The following is a 25151-nucleotide window of genomic DNA, read 5'->3' as shown; positions in this document are numbered from 1 at the left end:
GGATATTTTCAAATTGATCTTTTGCTGTTTTAGTCCAGAGCAAAAAGAAAAATCAGTTTGCCGGTCACTTTGTGCTGAGCCTCTGGGCTTGCACAATGCGGAGATGATCGATGGGCTTTCAAAACTCAGAAGGCACGGAGACAAGACAGAGAAAGCAGGATCTGTGAGGAGTTAGTCACAGAGAGAGTGATGAACCCTAAAGGTGTTTGTGGCATTAATTTGAGAGACGAGCAGCTAGCAGTGTGGGGCAAACATTACTGTGCCCTGAGGCTGTTACATAAGAACTCCCCTTCTAAAATAGCAGGGCAGGAAGCTGGCTTTCTGTGAAGTGAATAAATACTGCCTGTGTATCTTCCCCTACTTTAGACTTGGTCATCTAGAGCACTGGCTCTTTCTTGCTGCTGTTGTATTATGTTCCTGTTTGTAACAGATGCTAGGAATGTCATTTACCGTGCTGTTCATTTAGGGGCAACAGGATCTACTGTATCAGAGCGAAGGCTGAAGCGCTTCGTCCAGCAGTTTTTTCCACCGAGCCCTGTCTCAGCGTGATGGAGCTTGAACGGTCCAGCTGGTTAACTGTGACGCTATCGTAACAGGGATTCCCGATGTGGTCAGTGTGCCACACATCTGCTAGGAGTGCCGGTACACTAACTGCTAAGGTTCCCAAATTTCACCAGGTAAACGGGGCAGCCATCAGCATGTGGTTCACCCCAGGGAAATGAATGCACTTTGCTTCCAGTCACTCCCTCTTTCTAGTTAAGCTGTTATCAAGTAACTTGAATTGGGGTTTTTTCGGAGTCCTTTACCCCGTTACGTAGCCAGCTATCTGCCTGTTTGTAGGCAGACTTTTCCCAGGAGAGCTGGTAGTTGAGAGCAAACTGCACCGGCTGCCTTCTTCCAGTGATGCATGTGTTGCTGGCATGCCCCTGAGCAAGAGCAATAGCTCTGTGACCATCAGCATACAGTAAGCATCCAAGTGAATAAACAAATGCTTTTTAGGACTCAAGGGCTGCCCGTAATGCTCCCGGTCTGATGAAGACTGGCTGCTTTTTTCATCCAGAGACTCCAGCCTACAAAACATCCTGTAGCACTGCTTAGTTGTTAACAGCCTGGATAATTTTAAGGTTTGTTTACCTGCTGGTTCTCTAAAAGCTGTTAGGTGGCTGACAGAGCAGAAGACAGACTGTTTATTTCTTTCCATTAAACAGCTGAGATGGCATGGAAGAGCCTGGCTTGCCTATGACACCGTTTTTTCAAGGTGAGAGAGCAGGAAGAAGCCATTTCTCAGGGACAGGAGCTGACCTGTAACTTGTCCTTGTTCAAAAGCTTGAGGATCCAAACTACAAGTTCGGTGCTCTAGGGGCCTATACAGATGATAAATAGGATGATTTTATAAGGGATGCAGACAGCATCTTCCCTATACTCCTCATCCATCATTTACTACCCACGTAATGATAGAAGCTATTTACCTGCATACAGCTTTATGAAGTATGAACCGTGCACAGATTTTTTTTATTATGATGTGATGATGTGCCTTTCCTCCCGGGTCAGGAGATACACTCTGTCAGCATTTTGCTATGCACGTAATGAACATGCATTATTGACGTGGGGATGTGAGAGTGTATCTGCTTTAATTTATTATTCACTACTTAAAGCCACCCTTGCTAGTAATCTCTGGAACTGCGTGTGATTCTTGATGTGTAAGGCAAAAACTGCTGAGAGTAGATCACTTGGGCTTAAAGGACTGCTCTCATTTTGGCCTAAAATCAGTGTCGGAATGAGATCCTGTGCTTCCACCCTTGCGTTGGCAGAAGCTGAGAGTAAGGCGGTGAGCCCTGCGCTATCACTGCCTGATTTAGGTTCCTGGGTGAATGCTCAAGAACAGTATGTAAGTAATAGTTGAGCTATAGTAAATATTTTGTTTTTCAACAGTTTCCTGTGAGGTTTTCATGCTGAGCAAAGATTGTACTAGTGGTAATGTGAACATGCTCCCCTACTGTGGGAAGAAATAAGCCAGAATGCCAAGGATGGTAGAAGGTTTGAATCATCTTCTTCCCGTTGTTGTTCCTTGCTGAATTTGCTCCTGCAGGAGGTCCTGGCAGCTGTTGTGTCCCGATGCCTACAGTCCCTCCCCAGAGCTCCCTTTGCCCTCAGCTCTCCAGGTTCACCTGTTTTGTTTTCTGGTAACGCTTGCCCAAAAGTTAAATTTGATCAGTCACAGCACCAGACTAGTTAATAATGAAATTTAAAACGTTGGTGCTCCAAATAATGTGAAATTTGTTCATTTTGTTGGATCAGTGGGGAATAGATGGTCCTATAGTTGTTGACATTGCTAAAGATGAATGTACTCTGTACATACTAAAGGCTACAGAGCCTCTCATGTAATGAATACGTAACTGAAAAAGACTACGGTCTTGAGATAATACCAGTGGCAATATTTACTAACATGAGAAAAAGTACTTGATGAAGAGAAAACTGTTCAAGCGCTGTGCTGCTTGTGATGAAGGAGAGGACTAGGAAGGTTCGGAGGACCGAGGTTTTGTTCACTTCATGCCATACAATGCCATGAAGCTGCCAAATGAGTAACTCTGTAAATGTCGTAGTTCTCAATTACTCTTGCTCTCATAAACTAGGTTTCAGTTTTAGGTGAGAGGAGAGGAAATGGGGCTTCTCCTTAGAACTACAGCAAGCAGCTGCAGGAAGTGGTAATATGTGCATACTGGGATTGCAAGTCTGTTTTTGCTTTTTCAAGTTGGGATAAAATTCTTGTTCAAATCTCATTTGTGTTGAGATACCGACAGCTCCACAGTGATTTCATGATGGAAGAGGCAAATGGGTTGCAATTTGTCATGTTCTGCTTGCAGCTGGAGTTGGTTAATTGAGGTTTTTAAGAAAACAAATGTTAGACGTGGTGTGTTTTGAAGTGTAGGGGGTTGTTGGCAAAATAATTTACACATTTTAATACCATTTGAAGTTTTTAAAATACATCTCTCCTTGTTAATCTTAAAAATGATTGTAAAAACTTTGCTTCCATTTTCTCCAGAAATCAATGTGAGTGGTATGTCGATATCCTTATGAATTGCATTTGGGACTGGAATACATACTTGGGTATTTAGCTGGCATCCATGCTGGTTTGCATCTTCCAAGCAAAACCAGAAAGCGTGACTGTTGCTCAAACGATACAGAGCTTCTTTCACCGCACAATCGACTCATTTTTCTTCAGTATGGAGAAGTCTTACAAATAGTGCAAAACTGTGGGGTTTTTTATCTCCACAGTCAAGTAAAGTGTGGGGGGGTGTGATCAGAACGCCTGTTTTTCAGTCAGCAGAAAAATGTTGATTTTCGTACTTGGGGTACCTGGGTAAATTGGTTGGGAGCAGTCAGGTGGAGGAGTGGTGGAAGTCGACTCTTCCAAGATGTAATGCTTCAAAGGCATGGTTAATCTGTACTGAAAACTATTCATCAGCTTCCAAAGTAATAAGTAATGTTGAGTCTGCATGAGAATTGAGGACAAACTGCAGGGTACAAGCCTTAAAGAGATGTTCAGTGCCTCTGAAGTTATAAGAGAAAGGGGCACGCTGTGTACCCAAAGATTTAACCTTGTCCGAGTTGAACTACATAATTGTGCTTTAGAGTAAGATAAGCTTGTTTTGCTGATTTCCTGAGAGTTTTAACCAGCTATTGGCCTTCTCTGGATACAAAATTGATATGACTGTATCTAAAAGCTTCCCCCATATTACTCTTCAGTACAAATCATACCTTTCTTGTATCCTTGTATTATCTCCAATATAACAGTAACTTGTTATGCCATCTCAAAGGAATGCTGTCATCCTACAAGCAAGTCAACTACAATGGACTGAAAAGCATAATAAAACAGTATGCTATGCATTTCAACCACTCTGTACATTTTAGGGAACTGAACAGCTGCACTGTCTACTGTTCAGACTGTTGAAATGATTTTCTTTGTGTGAAAAGCTCACAAGCTTTTGCAAAGCTTCCATGCTAAACTCTGTTTAGTGCAACACAGCTTGTTACAATCAAATAGATAAGTGGGTAAAACCTGATTTTTCTCTCCTGGTCTGAGTTTGTTTCGTTTCTTGTAATCTTGGGTTTCCTGATGACAAGGGGGTAAGGTGGTGTGTTGCAGTATCTGAATTCCATTAAATTTTAAACCTTGATTGGAAGGACTTTCTAAATGAGGAATTTAATGATGGGTGGGTGAGTATGAAAAGGTCTAAGGTTCATCTTGTATAGCTGTTCAGAAGTGAACTGTCACATGGTGTTACCAGCATTGCAGGTGCTATCGTTGGGCTGTGGTATATCAGGAATTCTCCTTGGGTAAGTTGTGTTCTATCTGCTTGATCTGAATCGAAATGGCAAAGTCTTGCGGGAGGCTTTTTATGAAGAAACAAGTAGCTATTAGAAATAGTCCCTGCTTTGATTTCTCCTATCAAAAGGGTGATAATTTCTTTGAATTAGGAGGGACAGCGTGGTTCCTTTTGTGCTCTTTCCAAACCAGTTCACTGGGCCATAATTAAGTTCAGAAGTGCAGGGAAGATGTTTATTTGCCTTTTGGAGTAAATTGTTCTTACCCAGCTGTTGATTTATAGCTGGAAGCCAATATGGCATTTTTATTCTCTGATTATTCTTTCTACAGTGAGACACTTAAAAGAATGACTAAGTATGTGGGTGTGGGAGCAGAAAATTAAGTGTCCCCTTGCTCTGAGAGGCTTTTGTAAAAATGTTTACCTGTATTGGCTCTGATGGTAAAACTCTATACTATGCAATGGGAAAAGAAGCCAAGTATGCTCTGCGGAATTGTATGTGCCCACACAAGATGCATGCCTATAATTTCTATGCAAGCGTATACTTAAAATCCGTAGCTGAAAGTCACATATACTGTGAGTTTTGTGGTTTTGTGTGTCCAGCCCCAAAGGCTAATTTCTGTATTATTTGTTTGAGGATTTTATAAATTCTGATCACTTTATTTTGCAAGCTTCAGCCTGCTCTCCTTTCTGTTTTGTTTAAATAAGGAACAGTTTTCTGCTTCATGTTCTGAACAAGTAGCAAAAAATAGCGGACAGTGCCAGGTGTGTCTCTTGTCACAGAGGAACTCGGTGGTTCTAGTTCTTCCCAGCCTGTTTGGCTGTATTTTGTCATTCCTTGCAAGTATGAAGACAAGATGATAGCCAAACTTCTAAATCTTTTCCAGGATTTGTGATTTGGGTGGTTTTGATACTGTATCTGTATTTCTGTGCTCTGTGATGTGCAGATCTGTGTACGGTAGAAGCAAGCATGCATATGTACACTGGCTTGATTTGAACAGTTCGGCTCGTACCAGCAGCGAAGCCGCAGCAGTTTTGGCACAGCCGGGGTGCTCAGGTGGGTGTACCCGCTGTCCCAGGCGGGACTGTGCACTTTGTGCTCGAGCTGTGTTGCCACGACTTGGTAGCCAGTGGTACCCAGGCAAAGCAGATGAAATCTAGCCTGGGAATTTTTGCTCTTTGTGCTGCAATCTGTTACCTGAAGGCAGAATCAGATGTATGTACCGTTCAGGAGGAAAGCTTTTGCAAAGAAATGAAGCTATAGATATGAGAAGCAGAAACTGAGTGCCTAGACCAGGCAGAGGCTGCTGGAAGGGACTAAGGCTAACTCCATACAATAGATGTGTACAGAAAAAAAATCTTGCCCCAAACCACCTATTTAAAGGAGGAGAGTGACATCTTGTGGGCTCAGCACGCAACTCTCACCAGAAGTTCAGTATTGGCCACTTCATCCTTCGTAATAATTTGTTTTAACTGCTGCTGTGTCCTGCTGCCTAGAAGTCGGGGTGTATAAACATGCAGCAGTTTGGCATTTGAATGTCAAGCTGTAAGCAGCTGTTCTGGGATGGCATGATGAAACACTGTGTGCACGCCATGCGTGAGGTCGCTTCTGTATTTCAGAGAGTTCTTAGGAAAGCCTCACGAAGTGGCTTCAAACCAGTCATTCCTGTCGTATACCAGATATGAACTTACTGTCTTCTGTTGTCTTCCACTTGCGCCCCTAAATACGAAGCATGAACCTCGCATTTTTCTTGCTCTGGCTTTAAACCAGAGTGTTTCAGAGGGACTTATGCAAACCTGTCTAATTGCTTCTGTTTTCCTGTCTCATTGCAGCAGCCAGCAGAGCAGCCAGCAAAGCAGCCACGATGACGACTCCTCCCGGTTCTTGAGCCCTCATATGCGTGAGGACAGGTAAGTTTGTGGCTAAACTGGGGAAATGCCCGGAATGACTTGGTGAAATTACATGGGCTGGGATGGTTGAGGTCCTTATTTATTTTTCCTGTATTTTTCAGAGTTGTTTAACGTGTGACGTACATTGGTTTTATCAAGGTGTAAAAAAAAGATGCATTTTTTTAATCTACTTAAAGGTCGGACTTGTGGGACAAATGCATCCAACTACTGCAGTAGCCTGCATTTTCCTTTGAGACTGCTTTCCCAAAACCATAGTTGGTGTAGATAGCGCCATCAACTTGCTGCATATTAGTGATAAGCAGCTCTGATCCTTGAAAATACACAAGGGAATTTTTGTACGTGGTTCTTGTCCTCAGCAAAGATAATATTGAACTTAGTCGTAGTTTGCTTTTGATGTGGTCTGACAGTCCTGAGGTATCTAGAGCTCATGTGTAGCAGCTGGATGACAACTGCTATGAAGATCCAGAAGAAACTTAAGTTTCTTATACTTCAGGTTGATTAATGACTGCTTCAAATTGCAGCATTGGCACTAAAGCTGCTGAAAAATGAATGCTTATTTTTGTGCATGATTTATTATTGTTGCTTTGCTCAGAGCCACATGATAGTTTTGCTGTTATCTTGAAGTTTATCTTTTGAGCCTGAATCTGCTTCATTTTCTTCTGCCGTGTGTGAACTATGAGCCCCTGAGCTACTACCACCATTCTATCCCAGGTCTCCTCCTGCAAGCCTGTCTCCTTACTAGCATCCTTGGGTCCAGCGTTACATCTGGACTTCGGTTTTCTGAATTTCCCATTATTTGACTACTGCATTGCACAGTGGAGTTACGTTGCTTTGTACTTAGCAGATCTTGTGACTGGGGTTATAGTGAGCACACGGGAGGGCACATGCTGAGTTTGGGAACCGCTTCCTTTGTGCTACTGTGTAGCGGATTAGAGGAGGCATCTGAATGTGGCATCATCCACTCCGTGTGCTTATATCTGGACGTGGTCCCTCAGAAGAGCATTGTTTCAGGTCTCTGTCTCGGTCATTTCACATAAGCTGTCTCCGAAGTCTTCCTAATAACTGCGTGGTATGGCAAATGCTCAGCAAACTCACACTCCCCACTGTGGTGTCAAAACCCAATGGATTGAGTAAGAACTGAGTAGGTATCTGAGGAATTGACTCAATTGGGAGAACGTCCTGACCCTGAAGAGCTAATTAATATCCCAACAGAGTTTGGCTTGGAATTAGCACTTGGTAGTTGTAGCTAACCTTTTCCTCCATATGTTTCGCTCCAATTACCGGACTCTCTGGTGCTGCAGAGCCTGGCATAATTGACTAGTGAGGAACGGTGTTTGCAACCAGGAAATAAAGAATCTGACAGCAAAGCAGATGGGTACTTAGGTCATAACTGGGCTCCCTCTATGTAATGGGTGCTGTTATACCATTTGATTTGGGATTTTGTAGGTCAAACAGGGTTAGGCTTCATTAATATTCAGGGAGGGTATTTCTGGCATAGCAAGAAGGGAATTATTTGGAAGCACTGCCTGTTTCAGATTAGACTAAACTGGTGCCTTCAGACTGTGCTGAGAATATCTTCCTGGCCAAAGGGTTGTGTTTAGATGCAGCACAAGCAGATCTCAGACCTATTTATGCAAAGCCAAGGTGATGTTGAGCCCACTAACCTCTCTTATTTGGGACCTGCAACACGCCTGCCGCCTGGATTTAACGATAAGTAACTTGTGTTTTCGGGGAGGATCATGATCCTAAAATGATCCATATGAGGGCTAGTAAATTCTTTTGCCACTATGTTTTTGTTTCCTCCTTTGCTAACGTAGTTGCATCAGACTCCACTGGTATAATCTTCCTTTGCATACCAGTGGCTTGTGCTTATGAAACTTAACAAAAAAATAACTCAAATATGTTTTGAGTTTCATGTAAGATGTGAAGCAAACATGAATTAGTGAGAAGGCTAACAAAGCCTTTGAGAGTTTGCTGTTTACTATTTCTATTAATGAATTTGAAGGTTGTTTGAGACATCTTGAATCTGCTAGGCTCTTGAAAATTGAATTAAGAGGGTCTTTCTAGCTGCTTTTTGGTGGTATATTTGAGCACTAAAAAGGTCCTCTACCCACAGGTTTGGAGCTCTCTGCTTCCCTTAAAAAGACTTACAGGCAGTTCTGTTCACTTGATCAATTGACTATTGTACAGCAGCTCTTAAAGCCAAACCAAACTACAACCACACAGGGTTTCAGCAATCCTGTGCGTTGCGACAAAAGCTGAACAGCGTAGTGCGGGAGAGGGGAGAGCAAAAAATCATGTGGTGTGTACCGAAAGGTGCACCTTCTCTTGGCATGCTGCCTCTCATCTCACGGGCAGAGAGCAAGCGAGGATCTCACCTACCTCGGCACCTTTGGGAAAATGCTGAGAGGGATGCTGAGTTGCTAAGTTGACTGTGGGATGAAAAAAAGAGAGGAATATGTAGCAGAGGATGGCTGAAATCTGGACTAAGCGTAGCCAAGATCTTAACAGGAAAAGATGGTAGGACGAGGTGCTGCTAAGCGGAGTTAACTTCTCAGTGGTGGCTTGTCAAGGACCACGCTCCAGCCCTCAGGTCTTTTCAGAGAAGACTGAGAATTGTCCTGCTGCTGGCAGATGAATTCAGCGCGCTCTAGCCATTCTTTCTCTTGAGGTGTGAGCGTTGCTGCTGGCTTGTGCGTTGTGAAGTACTGCCATGGTGCGGAATCCACACCTTGAGAAGGCGTCCAGCGGCACAGCGGTGAAGCAGGTCTGCCACCTGCACGTATCTTCCCTGAAGAAAAGGCTTTCCTTCTGCAAAGTCATGTAAGGTGTCATGTGTCTGTGCCTGGTTCTTTATGCTGAGAAGGGAGCCTATACAGATTTTATTTTTGTCTTGGGGTAACTGTGTGTTATGGGTATTTTTAGAGACACAGAAGGGAGAAGTTAATGGAACAGGCTAGCGAGAGTCAGGTTTTGTATAAACTGAAAGCTCAGTTCCCTGCACTCTGCCTGCATGAGTTTGGTTGAGCCATTTCATGTCGCTATTTATGAAGTAAGTTTTACCTCACAGGAAAAAAAAGGTGGAGAATGAAGTCCGAGTTGCTCAGATGCTGAAACGCCACAATTGTAAATGCAGAAAGATAGTGTGCTGAGTTACTTAGTGTCTGAATAATTGTGCTTGCGGTAGCAGCTTGACTTGAAGTAATTTCACGAGTGGGTGAAGTCGGGATGGAGACAGCCTGAGGCTTGGGTGAGATGTGTGCACACAGACCCCATAATCACTGTAACAAGGCAAGGTTACGTATGAATTAACTTGAGCTTTTATCTAGGTTAAGTCCAAGTTCATGAGCCTGTTTCTGCTTGGTCCAAGGACTTGTTCTTTGTCCTGGCACTGAGACGCCCATCAGGTTTAGCATGCTGAGTATCTTTTAATTAAAAGTTAAGCTGCTGAAACAGAGGGAAAACGAAGTCCTTAAGCTTGTCATACTCAGTCTAAGGAGGAGACAAAGTGGTGAAGAGAGGAGGTGAGCATGGAAAAAGTACATGTATGATGAGCAATAGGCTACAGGGGAATGGAGGGGAGAGAAGAGACTGGGAGTTTACAAGAGATGCAGGGAGTGACGGCTATAGAATGTATATTGCAGACTTCTAAATTAAATCCCGAGGTGTACAACACATCTCTTCTGGTGGGGATGCCTTTTTAAGCTGGGATGTGGCCTGGGAGGTATCTAGGAGCTATAACTGTCCTTCTAATTCTGTTGCATGTGCCCAAACTTGTAAGGGTCTGAGAGTTTTAACTGTTCTAGCGATCTTTCTTTTTCTTGATAACACTTCAAAACAAACTGATGCTAGAAATCCGTGTGGGGATTCCTCACAAAAAGCACCGTGTAGGCAATACCTCATTGTCTCCCTGTCAGAGAAACCCACCTTTCTTCATGCTGGGAACATTTTAATGGAGATGTCATCAAAAACTGAGATGTTCCTATGAGTCATGTCATGAATGTGCCTGGCCTCTGCGAAGCAAAGCTCTGAAAGTCCGTTGTTCCTTGCTTCCACCTAAGGTGGCATGACTGGGTACAGTGCAGTAAAACAAAGGTGGTGTTAAAATGGGATGGGATGGTGCACAGATCTCCAGGTCCCCTCTTTCTAATCTCCCTTGTGAAGTCAAGGGGATGTTTGGGGAAACAGCTGAGCAAACACCAAAAAAGTACATCTCAAAATATCGCTCTGGAGTTTTGTGTTACTTTTTCAGTCTTTAAGTTTCTTACTCTGACCCGTTCCCTCCCCCTGTCTCAGACAGAATAGCTGCAAATCTAGTTTATGTGTTACTGAAATCTTTTATTAATATTCATTATTTTCATACAGTAATGCCTAGGATCCCTGGTCATAGTCTGGGACCTGTTATGCTATTAAAGTGGAAGCAAAAGTGACCTTAGCTGCACAGATCTCAAACTGTAAATCTCAGCCAACAGTCAGCTGACAGACGGTACAGGAGAATGCACATAATCGAACTTGTCCTTTAGCATCTCTGTGGCCTTTGGAGCCAAAAAGCCAGTTTGAAAGGGGTATTTCTCTCTTCAGAATATTTTCTGGGAGGTGGAAATGAGACCTGTGTATCCACTTAATAATCAACAATAAAAGACTAAAATGTGATGTCAAACAGACATCCCAGCTGAAGAGGGGACCATACAGGGTCTCAGCTTGTGCTACTGTTGAAAAGGCAAGTTAGCAGATGGAACTGCTGATCGTGATGTCCATAAGGAGTACGTAGCATCTTTCTTACCATCCTTAGTACAGGGGTTTGCAATTCCGAGCGTTGGAGTCAGAAGGGTCTCTCAAGGTTTTAATACTAACCTCTCTGCAGCTTTAATCTGCCTCAATTGTTAATAAGAGCTCTAAGCTTTCAAGCTTTACCGAACAATCCTGGAGATGAGGTAAAGCAAAATCTCCTAATTTATAGTGACTTGTTTGACATGCAGTGGGCATAGAGAAGAAGAGAAATGCTCAGCTGACTAGGTGGAGGAGAAGTATTGCAGGGATAAGCCAGTTAAAACCAATTTGTTGAGCCAATAAATTGACAGACAGGACTGGCATAGGTTGAAGGGCAGAAACTGAAGGCTTATTTTCTTTACAGTGTGTGGTTTTTTCTAGCTCTCCCACCTCAATTTTTTGAGAATCTGGGACCATAGTATATGTCTATGGCATTGCTGTTTGCTGCCCTGGCTTTCCATCCGATTGCTTAGGGAAGCAGAATGCACAGAGAGGCTGATGGTTCTGCCGAAGCTTCAGCCTGCAGCTGGAGGAGAAAGCGCCGCTCGCCCACGATGCTGCCTCAGCTTCCCCTGAGATGCTGGCAGGTTATATGAGCAGCGGAAGGAGATCTGGGAAATCGCTTTTTTCCAGCTTATATGCATGTACTTCTGCCCTTATAGAGACCTTTACAGGCCCTTGTTTAGAGCGCAGTCATCAGCTGTTTCTGAAACCCAGCTGCGCAGCGCAGGATATTTCTTTTCTGTAGGGACAGAAAAACTCCCCCAAAATCTAAGAGCGCTCCTCTGAACTGGGAATTCAAGTTATTTTGGATTTGCTTGGTGAAACATCCTCCTACTCGAAGATAGCTGCTATCTGTTGTACAGATTGCCCTCATTGTGAGTCCCTGGACAAATCGGGTTTTTCCTAACTTTACAGTCAGCACATAACACTTTACCATGGCCTCTTCCATGCTTTTAGTGCTATATGTCTTTGGAGTACGCGAGTCTTTGTAATGGTTACCTTGGAAAACACGCATTTTTACACTTTATGGTTGGCTGTTTAAACGGGGAAATACTGAGCATTGGAAGTTGTAATACAAAAGAAACAGACACAATGTGGGGTGGGGAGGAGGGGAGCTAGGTGGTGATGGTAAGCATGTACTTAATTCTTGCTGCATTCCGTGGCCGTGGGATATAAGAAGCTGTTTTGAAACACAGTGCACAAAGAATAGCTACTTAACGTAAGCAGTAAGTTGAATCTTGCTTTAAAAAGAGATACCTGTAACTCGGTGTTTTGCCTGACTCTTTTTACGTAGCTCCTCTTCACCCTGAGGTTCTAACTCCATTTAGCAGAGCGTTGGACAAAGTAAGAGGAGCTCATCTGCGTATCCGTGGGAAGAAGCGTTAATTGGTGCTGGTTTTTGGTGGGAGAAGGGGGGGCACCTTAATCACCAAGCAGAAAGTACATGGGGTCCCCTGTGGTGACCTGCTAGCTCAGACTGCGCCATTTACCGGTGGATTGGAAAGTTCTGGCAGAAAAGGTAAAGAGCAGAAAAAGTTCCTTGTAATGGGTCAGCTGGGCTTGGAACATCCTTTTATGGACTCTACCCCTGCAAGTTCTGCTCAGGCCTTCCATCCGAGCTAGGCACCCGTGCTTTTCACCAGAAGAAAATTAGTTGGGATGTTGATGCTCAGACCAGTTTTTCTCCCCGTCTCAGGAGGCCTGGGGAAAGCTGTGTTAGCCTCTGCCTCGTAATGGACTGTCTAGTTGAAGAGAAATGGTAGTTGGTTAATTCTGGCCTTGAGAATTCCATTCTGGTAATTATTAACCTCATTCTTTTTGTTTCAATAGAGAATTGCTAGTTTTCTTGGATTTTTTGCATCTTACTCCATAGTGTCCCATAGGAGCATCATCTCTGGCAGAGACTTAAAGGCAGCTGCGCCTTTAAAATTGCATTGCCTGTGATGGAAGAAATCTGAGAGCAGAGAGAGGAGACCAGTGTCTCTTGTGCAGATCAAACCCTTTGGAGATCTCTCCGTAGCTCTGCCGTCTCAGCAGCCCAGTCACTGCTCGCGCTCTCTGGGGCCAAACTGCAGTGACTGCAATAATATCAATAAAAGAACTGTGTCAGTGGTGGCATTACACCTTTCCACCGTGGGTTCTGAGCTCACCGCTTTGTGCTGCTCTTTCCCCGGAACTACTGTGCGTGTGTAAAGAAGCTGGGATTGTGTCCTCTCTTAATTCAAGTGTTCTGCTCCCTTGCTGCTCAAGTGACGCTTCCTCAGACTGCTGGGGTGCACGTTTGCTCTCGGACAGCCTTCCCCATTGCTGCAGATGACTGTAACCGTGTGAGTGCTGACTGACCTCCGCAGTTCTTCTTTTCCTTCTCTTTCCTTGCTGTGCTTTTGTTGTGTTTTTTTTTTATCCATTTCTTTCTTGGCTTTTGTGGAGTATTTGTTGTGCGTTTTGGTGATAAGATGGCAGCATGTGTCTGCTCACCACACCGTGTGTTGTAACAAGGTCAGGTACTGTAATGGTACTAGCCAAGGTCTGTCCTTGAGTCCCTCTGCTCCTTTTTTTTTCTTCTTCTCCTGCAAGTTTAACCTTAAGCCTTCTCTGCTGCTTATTTTCCCTTCCCTCTGAAGTACCCTGTCCCAAATCTTTGTTTGTGGTATGCTTTGTTAAGTGCTTTATCTTCCTAACCTATTTCTCTTGTTTAAATGGCTGGCCATATATTGTATGGGCCTGCCTGAGGGATAAGGGTGTAACAGTTTCCAGCATTGTAAGATTTTGTTTTATCTCTGCTCTGGAAAAGAATCTTTGCTTCAGGCTTAGGCGTGTAAGTGTCCTGACTTGTACGTGCAAGCTTGAGCAGGCTGTTGCTTTGTGCAGCACCTGCCGTGCGTCGGTGCACTCAGAAACCAGCAATCTTTATTCCGGGTTCCCAACGAAATGTAGCTTTGTCTATAGCACTGTGGGACAACAGGCATGCTTGCAGCCTGCCATCCTCCCTTCTATTCTGGCACTGATGCCACTTGGACTGGAAGATGTCTCGAACATGCAAAACGTAGTGAGTGAGTGGAGCTGAGAGAGGCTTCTGCTGCTGATTGGAAATGGCTCTCTGTCTGCAAACTGGAAGCTTGTGTTTAAGACCTGGGTCTTGAGCCTGTGCTTTAGCGACTTTCTTTTCTCAGGTTTCAGAAATGAAGGATCCAGGATTTTTTTTCTCATAAAATTGCAGTCATTCCTCTAGGGGTTTTATTCTTAAAGTGGTGCATGTTCTTGCTACAAGGTTATCACCATTTATATGCCATGTAGGAGGTTAGGGTTTTTTTGCCCAGGATATAGGGTGTTGCATTAGATAGCCCACAGGTCCAGATGAGTACAGAAAGTTTTCTTTCTCTGGTGTGCTACCTATGTGTGTCTACAGATTACCCTTTAGGACGTGCCAGCCCAAAGACCGAAGGTTGTTGGACTCCTCCAGATAAAAATGTAGCTCAATGTACTGGAAATATTTTAAGTTACAAAAGATCCAAAGTGTCTTGCCTGTTAGGCACTTCAAAGTGCTCTGATTTTGAGAGAGCAGATGTTCAGCGTTATCCCGAGTAAAAATCTAGTTGATGTATTGGGCTGTGATGTGATGTGACTGACTTCATACCTGGAGTTATTTCAGAATATCTTGACCTAAATGTTTTTGCTCTCCCTTCCGAGACCTGTGCATGCCTGACAAGCACTGCATTCACATAGCTCAGAAAGAAACGGCCCGCAGGCACTTTCTGTTCCGTATACAGTGTGACTACAGCTCCCATGATGCCAGGAGGGTGAAATGCATATTTTCTTTCTGGAAATGAAGCCTCACATGACTTCCCAGCTGCTGCAGCAAAGAGGGAGTTCCTTATGAGATTGCTTTTATTTCCCTGGGTCAGTGGAGGTGTGCCCTGGCTTGCAGATGCTGTGATTGCGTACGATTTTCTCTGACAGCAGAGGCTGTAGAGCTGCAGAACACCGCTGACTTCAGGAAAGATTCAGGAGCTTATCCAGCTGGCACATTTTCCTGGGAATCCATACACCTTTACACTAAGGTGCATAACAGTTAAACGTTCTGTTCCCCTTATGTTCTGGCATTCTTTGTAGAAGTTCCATTCCTCTCCCCATAATGCTGCTTGATTTGCTCCTAGTTTTCCCTCCCACTAGTTCTGTTACTAACAGGTTTTGTTTTGCATGCACGTTTCAGAGGCATGGGGTGTGTGTTACTGCTGCTCAGACTCCTGCAGAATTTCTTGTCATACAGGAGAAGCAAACTGCAGCTGAAGTGGTGCCTCACAGGTAGCATGTTGCATTCTGTGCTCGCAGGTCACGCACCTTTTACCTTTTCTAGTGAACTAATCGGAGCCATCCAAGTCTGTTTCCACTCTGTGGGTATGTGAATAAGCAGTTTTTTCAGTTACCGTGAATCTTTGAGAGGTGAGTCTACTCCGGTTAGTGTGAAGCTTGAACGGTAATGATGGGCGGCAGTAAAGCCACACTGATCTATCTACACAGAGGATGCTCCAATGGCTGAGAGTTGTGACTGTGTGTGACTATTTGAAGGGGCAGTGACACTTGCAGGTAGTGCTTATAACAAGCAATGTCTTCTAATTTGTAATATATCTTTTTGGAGGCAATTACAAGCTGAAACCCCAAGCGAAGGTAACTATTGTTGTAGCTATTTATAGAGCTTTGAATTCATACCCAGACCTCAAGTGTGTCATAGTGAGTTGTTCCCTTCTGAGAAGTGGACTTCCTCAGGAGATGTTTCCTGTTAGCTTTTAAGGTCATGCACCCTGCTGGAACTCTGGATAAACTCTGCTGTAATGAGACTGCAATGTAAAAATTCCACTTTTTTAGAAATTGCAAAGTCAGGCTTTCCTGGTTCTCTAGCTTAGGATTTGCTGAAGGTCCTTCATGATGCTGGGGGTTTTTTCCCCACTCCGCTGTGAACACTTGTAGTAAAACGGACACGAGTAAACTGCTCTTAAGGGACTTCAGTGGCTCCAGAAAAAAGGGGTTGGGGGGTAGATTTTCCACAGTGGTGCAGTTGCTGTTTGTGTAGCTTTGTGTCTGCACTGGATATCTTATTGTTGCTTTTCAGACTACTGTTATCCATGTTATAGCGAAGGAGGCATTTGGAAACCCATCTCACGCGCAGCAAGGATGATAGTTCTTAGCTTCGCGTAACTCGAGTGGTGTAGTGGTCTTTTTCCTATGTGGTGTTGGATTTGGTATGTTGAAGCTACATGATATCCACATCGATGCTTGAGATGGAAAAATGCATATGTGTTCATAAGATGGGCTTTATGTCCTTGATAAGCTTGGGACTGGTGTATTTGAATATGCTGAGTAAAAAGGTGAATTGTGGCAGCCTTGATTTCTATAAGCAGGACCCTGCATGAATGCATCAAGACAAATACATACTAGCAATGTATATTTTCCTGTATACCAAGACGGGACTTGGCAGGGGTATTCTCAGTGTATATTGTGTACTGCTGGCCCTTTTTAGAGGTGACCTGAGTGCTTGTTGTCTGTCTGTGGACTGCTGGGCCCTCTGTACTGTTTACATCACACATCTGCATGATAATGACATCTGCTATATTCCAGTGCATCCTAATGGCAGGGCTGCAAAATACTTGATATAATAAACTGCTCTATGGGATCGTGTGTCTGTGTATGCCTGTATGTAAGGGAATAGTAGCAGTATGGTTTTGCAGAGACTACGTAGCCGCCCTTCGATGTGTGTAAACTGTATAGTGTGTTGTAAATCATTTGCTGGTGCCCCTGGTCTTGCGTGCTACACTGCGGTGCCTGCTGTGTGCCTCGGCACAGCGTGCTGCACTCGTGGATGAATAAGCACTTTCAAGCACTGATGTTCCTAGCCCTCAGAGGCTCTTAATTTGACTGAGCCCTGCAGTGTTTTTTCTACCTCCCTCCCTCCCTCCCAGCCAGGATTGCTCATGTCTGTCTGGTTTGCCAGTGCCAGAGTGCTCGGAGGGGTCGCGTACAGCGGTTCCTGGGCTGGCCGGCTAATAGGCTCCCGACTGATTTACTGTAGTAAAGTAGGGCAGGAGGAGCCAGCAGGACCGAGGAGGGAGACGCGAGGTGATGAATGGGGCGGTGTGAAGTCACTCTGCTCCGCCAATCAGGGCTGCAGCGGCTACGGGTGCCTCTTGATGCGGGGACAAATTTTACCTTAGATGATGATTTGATATTTTCAGTCTGAGCTGAGAGTGTGCACCGAATAGTTCCTAGTTTAGGCCCAATCATTTGAGTGTTACTCGGAGGTGAGTGTTCTCGGCAGGGTGCAGATGACTAGCCTCCACCTTGCATTTTTCTCTGCACGTGTAAATCTCTTTTTAAATGGTCTGTCTGCAGTATGTTTGTTTGTTTTGCACCATTGCTTTTCAACTTGCCTGGCTGAGCCCTTTCACTCTTTTCTTTGAGAAGCTGCCTCTTCCTTTCCTACTTCCATCCTCCTCATGTCTGATCCCTCTACCTTCGCACTGCCCAGAACCCACTTGCTTTCTTCCTTTCTCCTGATTCCTAAAGTACCCATTTGGGGGGTTGGTTGTGTCACTCTCCCTTCCCCCTTGAGTAAGAGGGAGAAAGAGCAGCCTGTCCAGAAGGTGGTTTGCTCGCCTGCTCCCTGCAGAAGCTCAGACTTGAAAAGGAAGCTGGGAGGAGGGTCCTTTCTGCTCCTCACGTTCCTGCTAGACCTTTGGGTGGTGGCTGGGGAGGAGCTGGGGGGTGGCAGTGACTAAGGTCTTGTGCCAGGCTACAGCCAAGTGACTAAACTGGGACCATCTGCCCAAGATGTATTTTCTGCCCATCTGTGGGGGCAGGAGGGAACACTTGGCACTAGCTTAAGTGATTTCACATCCTTCTGTCAAGTTGTTGGTCTTCTCTTGCTCAGCCTCTTTTGACTTTCCCTTTCTCTCCCCTCCCTTCTCCAATGCTCTTGTTTACTGATAGGCCAAGCAGAAAACATGGAGACGTCTGATATGGCGACAGCAAAGGTAGGATGGAAATGCTGCCGGCCTCATTGTGCGTAAGTGGTTTCGCTTGGCAACTTCTTACTTTCTCTCTTGCCCTTTTTGCTTTCTCCTGACCCTTTTCCCTGGCACTGGGAGTTGATAGTAGTGCTGGGGTTGATGATGGGGTTCAGGTTCTGGGAGGAAGTAACATCGTGGCCACAGTCTCTACATGTTGCTTTTCTTGTAAGATTTGAGCAAATCTTGACGTGCTGATGCTCTAGGCGAAGGTTTGGGGTGGCTGGTAGAGAAATGGAGGAGTGTGCATTGCTGGTGGTGGCAGTCTGTCTGTGGAGCCGGGATGCTGGCGGAAACCTGCTTTGCTGTATGAGAAAATGACACTAGAGGGTGCTTTAGGGGCAGCTTTCCCACCCCTGGGCACTGCTGTGAGAGTAGAAATGCCTTTTGGCAGCGTTATTTCTTTTTTTTGGAAAGGATGTCAGGGGAGTGCCGAGTGAGAAAGTAATTCTAGCTTGTAGGTGCATCCGCCCTTTTCTATGAGGCTTCTCTGCCTGTGCTGCTTGCTGTTCCCAGGCTGTAGATTCTGCTTTCCTGCGGGCTGGCAGACTTGGAAATTGGTGAGAATGGAACGGGATGGATGGAGACAGGCTCGTGAGGCAGAAATGGGAACGTATACCGTGCATGGCTTCAGCACGGCTCCGTGACACCTGGGAAGCACAAGACTGTCTCACCACGGAATGGCTGTGCCTCATGGCAGGGACCACTGGGGATGTCTTCCTAGCAAATGGTTTATTTTCCAGCATGAACCTGCCACGAGCGTGACTTCCTTGGCATCAGAACAAGGTTAAAGTGCAGGCAATGTGTCTGCAAAATGTATCTTGTGCTGTTATCTCAGCAGAGTCTGAAATTAAGCGTGGTTGAAATGAGCCGTGGCTTGGAAAGAGCAGGAAATGGCATTAGTAGTTATGAAACTTGTGCTTTTGAGCTTGCACTGCACTGGGTGCTATAGCGTGGCGATACGGCGTGCTGTGCTCCAGCAAGTCACTGTTCTACCTGCGGGTACAAGTCCAGGGTTTAAAAAAACCTTGTGGTGCAGTTGACAGGTTGTAGGGCTCTTTTATGTCTCAGCTAGAATTCAAGTTGAGTTTGAGTTCTCATTTTTCATGTACATTTTTTGCTAAATATTGTACACTTTCCAGTTCCATTTCCCAGAAGCCTGGGTGATGCTGGTGAACAGCTGCCCTGTTTTGCCCTGGGACTGGGTTGCATGTCAGTGCAGGTTTTGAGTTTTGAATGTCTGACAAAAAAATTGTATTAAGTACTTCCGAATAAATGTTGCTTTGTAAAGGCGAAATCATCCTCACTATCATACTTGCTCAAGCTTCAACCGCTTGTTATTACAAAGCCACCTAGAACTGTAGTGCCTGAAAAAAATGACCACTGAGAATGCTGAAGGTGCAGTGGCATGGGAGCCAGTTGAAAATTACACTCCAGTTATAACTGCTGTGGCATTTTGGGGAACTCCAGCTTTTCTGTGTTGAAAAACAGACATTTTCAAAGACAAAACCAGCAAAGTCACTTTAAAATTTGTGTTGTCCGTACCAGTTTTTTGATGGTTTCTTGCTTTTAATGACCTACAGTGTTAAAGCACCATCTTAGTGCAAATGTACTGAAGACCTAATTATCTTTCCAGGAAAATGTATCATGAGTGAAAAATTGAGTCTAGTTTGAACCTTCTAAACCAGATACATCTTGGAAATGAGTTCTGATGTAAATACTGCTGGAACGTAAGCAGGTTTATTTGGACTTGGATCATGACAAGTGCTTACGTTTAGTCCCCTGTTCTTTGTTGAAACCCAAATGTTTTTCCATTCTTTTTAAAATTTTGTTTCCTGAGTTTGAGTCAGTTACCCCTGTATGGCTGGTTTGGAGCATCCAAGGGTTGCTATTCATTTTGCTTAATTTCTGCTGGGGTTAGCCTGGGCCCTGGGCTAGCAACAAACTTGAGAAGGTTTAACAGATTTATTTTCCTGAGATGATGCTGAAAGCGGTCATGGAATGTCATATCAGGATGTTACTGCCATGCCTGCTCTCCATTGTGTTGCACTGTTGCTTCCTTTTCTGCTGGGGCACCTTTCAGGGTATCTCAAGAACTGGCATTTCCTGAAATGCCCAAGAATGGTTCCATGTTTAGCACATTGAAAACAGAGCGGGGTGCAGCTTTAACAATTTTGTAGCCTGTGCTTTTAATCCCAGGGTAAACAACCATTAATTTTCATCTTGAGGCTCTTCAGAACTGCTGGTGCAATTAGAAAACTGTTGGTGCAATTGGAAAACTGCTTGTCCCTTGTATGCTATGGGGCACCTTGCTGTGGGGTGGTGACACGGTGCGGTGTCACCTCGCAGCTTTGGTTACACGCTGCCCTGCTACAAGTGTGAACTCTGGTGGGTTTGTGCCTGCTCCTTGCTCAGTGCCAAGGGGAAAAGTAGCTAACCTGTTAAAGAGCCCAAACCCCACCATCACACCAATGTGAAGCTAGAATGCTTCCTGGGAAAGCATGAATCACTTTCCAGGTAATCAGCTGGTGGAAATGAGGAATGTCAATCAGTGAGCTGCCTCTCATTCCCCGGACACTGAAAGGTTCTTGTTCTCTGTACTGCGAGTACATACATGGGAAGTCCTCAGATCTTTTAGGGTGCGGGGGGCAGATATTTAAGGACCTGATTTACTAGTTCTATCTTGAAGGAAATGTGTTCCTCTTATGAGCTGTAATGGGAATGATGAGTGCAGCCAGAAAAGATGCCTATTTATGTACCATAGAGCTTTTTCTTGGAGATTATTTCCTTGGCTTTTATTAGGTAGCGCTTGCTCAGGCTGGGATTGCTTGGAGAAATATGTTTAAGGGGAAAAGGACAAGAGATTCAGGCAAAATAGCTGGTATGTGAGTGAAATAATGTTAAATACTGTTGTATGACACTTCTGTAATTACCTCTGTGCTTCCAGTTTTCATCCAGGCCCTGACGCTGCATCCGATTTGCCTGTTTCTTGCGGTCTGACCAGAATGCCAGAGAACACCGAGGCATAATTCATTACCGGCCGTCACCTTGTACAGATGTTGTTGCCTGTGCAGAGGACATGTAAAGCACGGTCTCATCTGGACAGTGCCGTTTAGTATTTCTTTCATCCAAGTTGAAAGTCAGAAAAAAAATCCCCAAACAACTCTGGTTTTGTGTATTACAGCCCTGGCTCTCTTTAGTTCATGTGGCCTTGACAGTTTATAGTTACAGGTCAGGAAAACATCCGGTCTTTTTTCTAACTTTTTTTTTTTTTCCTTTTTCCTGCTGCTCAATGGTCTGTCTTCAGTTTGAGAAAGTTCTGCGTGGCTCTTACTTTGCTGCTGTTTTTAGTGTTTGCGTGCGCTGCTCGACTTCCTCATCCTGGCTGGTGATGGAAGCCACCCGAAGCCACAAGGGAGGCTGTATTCATGGTATTCTTGCTCTGGACCAGAAGGACTGAAAATGTCACTGGCAGTGGGCCAGGGTCCAAGAGATCTTGTTTAATCCTTTCTGAAGTTTATGGGAATTTTGCCTGACAGGGAGGGACAGGGGCCGAGGGCGGACAACAGGCACCATGTAAACTTGTCTTGTTATTAATGTTTATGCTTAGCAAATGATGTACCTAATATTAAGAAAGGAGACCAATTTCCCAAACACAACTGTATTGCAACAAGCAAATTCTTTGATTTAGATTTCTATGGCTAGAAGGGGAGAATTATGAACATCTGATCTAACACCCTGTATAAAGGGCGGTCGTTGGTGAAAATATACATATGGCTCCGTAAATAGGTCAAATACAAGAGAGTATGAAGAAGGAGATGGGTATGGAAAGAAAGAATGAAAAAAATACTGGGTTGAGATGGGGAGGAAAAAAAAGGTGATCTGACTGAGGTATAAAAGGGAGCCGAGAACAGAACACAGCACTGCAAGATGTGAAGTCAGCCAACAAAAATGGTATGAAATAGCTGATGGAGGAGGTATATAAAATAAAGGAGAGAAGGAGCAGGTGTAGGGACAAGGGTGCTCTTTAGGAAGAGGCAGAAGAGACCTTTTTGATATGGGCACAGAAGTGGCAGTGAACAGAGGGCCAGGGAGGAGAGGCCGTGGTGGGTAGGACATAAAGGAGAGAATATTATCGTGGAGTTTTCAGGGGTATGTGATAGCTAATGTTGGCCAAATACCACCCGCACTCAGAAATCTTTCACTGTTTTCAACTGTTAGGCTTGTTTTTGCAAAACATGAAAACAAACTAAAAGGAAAGTCAATGTTTATGCTTTGATTGCTATTTTTGCTCTTTTTTACTATATGTGTGGAAAAATAAAATAATTTTTACCCAAATAACCATGGACTGAGAAAGCTCTCTTGTATGCAAAACATGATCAAGGAAAATCTCACTTATATGGACATTTTTACAATTGAAAATGATCTGTCATTGATGCTTATTACAACCATGTTATGTCTCCTTATGATAGGTAGTTCCATGGGTGGGTGAAAAGATGTGGATTATAGGACTTCACCCATTTTCAAAACAGAGGTCTGTAGCAGAGCCAGAAATGGGCTTGGATCTCACAAGCCACAGTTTGAGCTGTGCTGCCTCCGTTTTCCCATTTTCCAGTTTTGTGGGATGGATGCTCAGGATGGAGTAGGTAGATAATTTATCCGGAATTCAACTTGCATGTGACTTCTAAGTATTCTTAGCACTGCGGAGGTGGACAGGGTGGCTGTGCATAGCTTGTCTCTCTTGATATCTACATATGCTCTTTTGTTACCTTATTTTAATTTTAATATACATTTTTTTCTTCCCCCTGCCTGGAGTGGTTATGTGCAGGGGACAGAGGATAAGGAAAGGGCTTCTCCATTAGCTGACATAGATGGGCCAGTCCGGTGAATGTGGAATTGAGAGTGTAAATAGCAGTGACAGTGGGGTCACCTCCCTGGGGGTGCACTGAAGATTGGGGTGACCTGCAGTCCCTGCACCAAGGATTTCAGAGAGCAGATTGCGGGTGAATTGTGGCAGAGGTGGCTGCGCCTGCCGGCTGGATGCTTGAACAGGCACTGTCTTCTTCCGAGTGTTCTATCTCCTTTGATAATTTCCTAACCCTCACATTATTTTAAAAAAGTACATGACTGCTTATCTCGTAATACCTTTCTTGCCTGAGCTTTGATTTTTAAACATGTGACTCTGCAGCATTAGTTTGTCCCAGATTTGCCAAGCTTGCAGGTCTCCTGACCCATTTTACAGCATTGTGATTTGCTTTCCTCCTTGACAACCTGCAGGCCACAGATTGCAAAGCATCTCATGGAGAAAAGTTGAGTCCAAGCCAGGCATCCGATATAAGTTGGACCTAATGAGGGCTGAATCTGGGATTATGTGGAGTGAGATTTGAATGTGGCTTTCCCGTATGGTGTGTTATGTGGAAATGTGTGTGCCCAGCTTTATGGCAGTTAGTGCTTTTTGTCTAGGAATAAACAAGAAGGTATGTTGCAAAGTTCATGTTGGAAACAATTCTCAAAGCAGGTGTTTCTTTCGAGTCTCTCTGCCTACTGTGGGGCACTCCTGCAGGGTATTGTCCATTGCTTTCCTACAGAAATGGAGTGGAAGACAGTTCTAAACAAGATGCAGTTTTATACTATTGCCTTCTGCAGCAAGCACTCAAGCACGATGGTGTTTAATAATGAAGCAGTGAGTGCACCATGTCACAAGTGTTTGGGAAGCGATTTGGAAGGAGTTAGCACTGTGCTGAGATTTCCCTTGGTGACTCAACTCCCCAGAAAGACATTTCAGTTGTTACTTGCGCAGTTTCTGGAACTTCAGCCCCACTGCAAAGATCCTATTTCCGTTCACCTGCCCTGGAATGACCCAAGCCCAACAGAAGTGATTTCCTGCTCAATACAGAACTGGAACTTTGCTTCTGTCCATCTGTTCAGAATTTGGGAGAATCACCAAAAAAAAGCTGGTACCTTTATTAAGCAAAATATGAAAATGGAGAAGCACATGTTTATGTGGTCATCGGAGTCTCGCTGTTTCCTTTGGTAATGAGGATAAATTTCACAGGAAGCTCTGTCAACCAGAACAGACCTGAACTCCCTCCCTGTGCACTGGGAGATGAACAGAATGGAGGTGGTGACTTTACACGTTAAGATTTGGTATCATTCCATTCAGAGACATCAATTGCAGTTGTTGAGATGGCCAGGGGGCGGTGAGTGAATATACATCGACCTTAATTTTGGGGGCAAAAGCATAATGAATAGCACAAAAACCCCCCACTTAAACCAGTGTGATCTTTTAATTCTCACATATCTGCCTCCTGTCTTTACTGTCACTGAAACTGCAGCATCCTTCATAGGGCTGATAAAACGAGAGTCTGTCCCAAGACCGAAGCTGTTCAGTGCTCTCTGTGTGTGGAGTGTGTGTGTTCACCTCTGACCAGTCCCAAGCTTCAGATGATCCTTTACCAAGAAGTAATTAAACTGCAGGTGATATATTTAGATCCTTCAAGATAAACAGAAGCATTCCCAGGAACAGTGTTGGGTATTGTGATGCAATAACTGGCACTTCTTTCTCTGTTTGGTGAGGCTGTGCCCATGGCCCAGCCCTCTGAGAGCTTTGATGCAGGAGATCTTTTATTATATGGTGTAAGGGACAAGAAGTCTTGATTGTAATGCGATAAATAGCAGGAGAGGCAGCTATATAGCATTATGTTTGTGCAAATGCTGACAGTGGGTGTCATGAGAATAAAATATTCCCTACTTCAGTTCCAGTGCAGGAACTTTGTCTCCTGCCTCTGAAAATTTCAGTTTCAATTAAGCACTTCCGTCACTTTCTGTAGCAGTTGCTAATCAGCGTTAATGATGCTCTGCACTCGGCGCGCTGGGTTAATGAATTCCCCACGCAAAGACTTAGAGGGAGCCCTTGGGGGGGTAGGGGGGGGGGCGCGACTGTGACTGCCCGAACGCGTGAAGCGGGGAGGGCTGGGACGAGAGGAGAGGAGGGGACGGCGCCTTCCCCTGGCCGTGGCTCCGGGCCGGAGCGTCGCTGCGGCGGCGGGCGGGGGCCGGGGCCGCCCCGCGGGGCCGGCGG

The 25151-nt window shown here is 44.6% G+C and overlaps 1 protein-coding gene across 12 annotated transcripts in view; it reads left to right on the top strand.

Moving 5' to 3' along the window:
* Positions 1 to 25151, top strand: part of GRAMD1B (GRAM domain containing 1B) — an 87838-nt gene that overhangs the window by 6773 nt on the left and 55914 nt on the right. For 7 of the 12 annotated variants that reach the window (XM_065652121.1, XM_065652120.1, XM_065652116.1 and 4 more), the window contains one exon: positions 6159 to 6236. In XM_065652121.1, the coding sequence (XP_065508193.1) occupies positions 6159 to 6236 (78 nt within the window). Of the gene's footprint in view, positions 1 to 5364; positions 5383 to 6158; positions 6237 to 17993; positions 18038 to 21017; positions 22287 to 25151 lie in introns of those variants that run through there. The other 5 variants (XM_065652127.1, XM_065652128.1, XM_065652126.1 and 2 more) reach the window with 5 other exon arrangements.

This window comes from Caloenas nicobarica, chromosome 26 (assembly GCF_036013445.1).
Source record: "Caloenas nicobarica isolate bCalNic1 chromosome 26, bCalNic1.hap1, whole genome shotgun sequence".
Lineage (NCBI taxonomy): Eukaryota > Metazoa > Chordata > Aves > Columbiformes > Columbidae > Caloenas > Caloenas nicobarica.
Note: the sequence above shows the minus strand (reverse complement) of the source record. Positions and strands in the feature narration are given on the sequence as shown.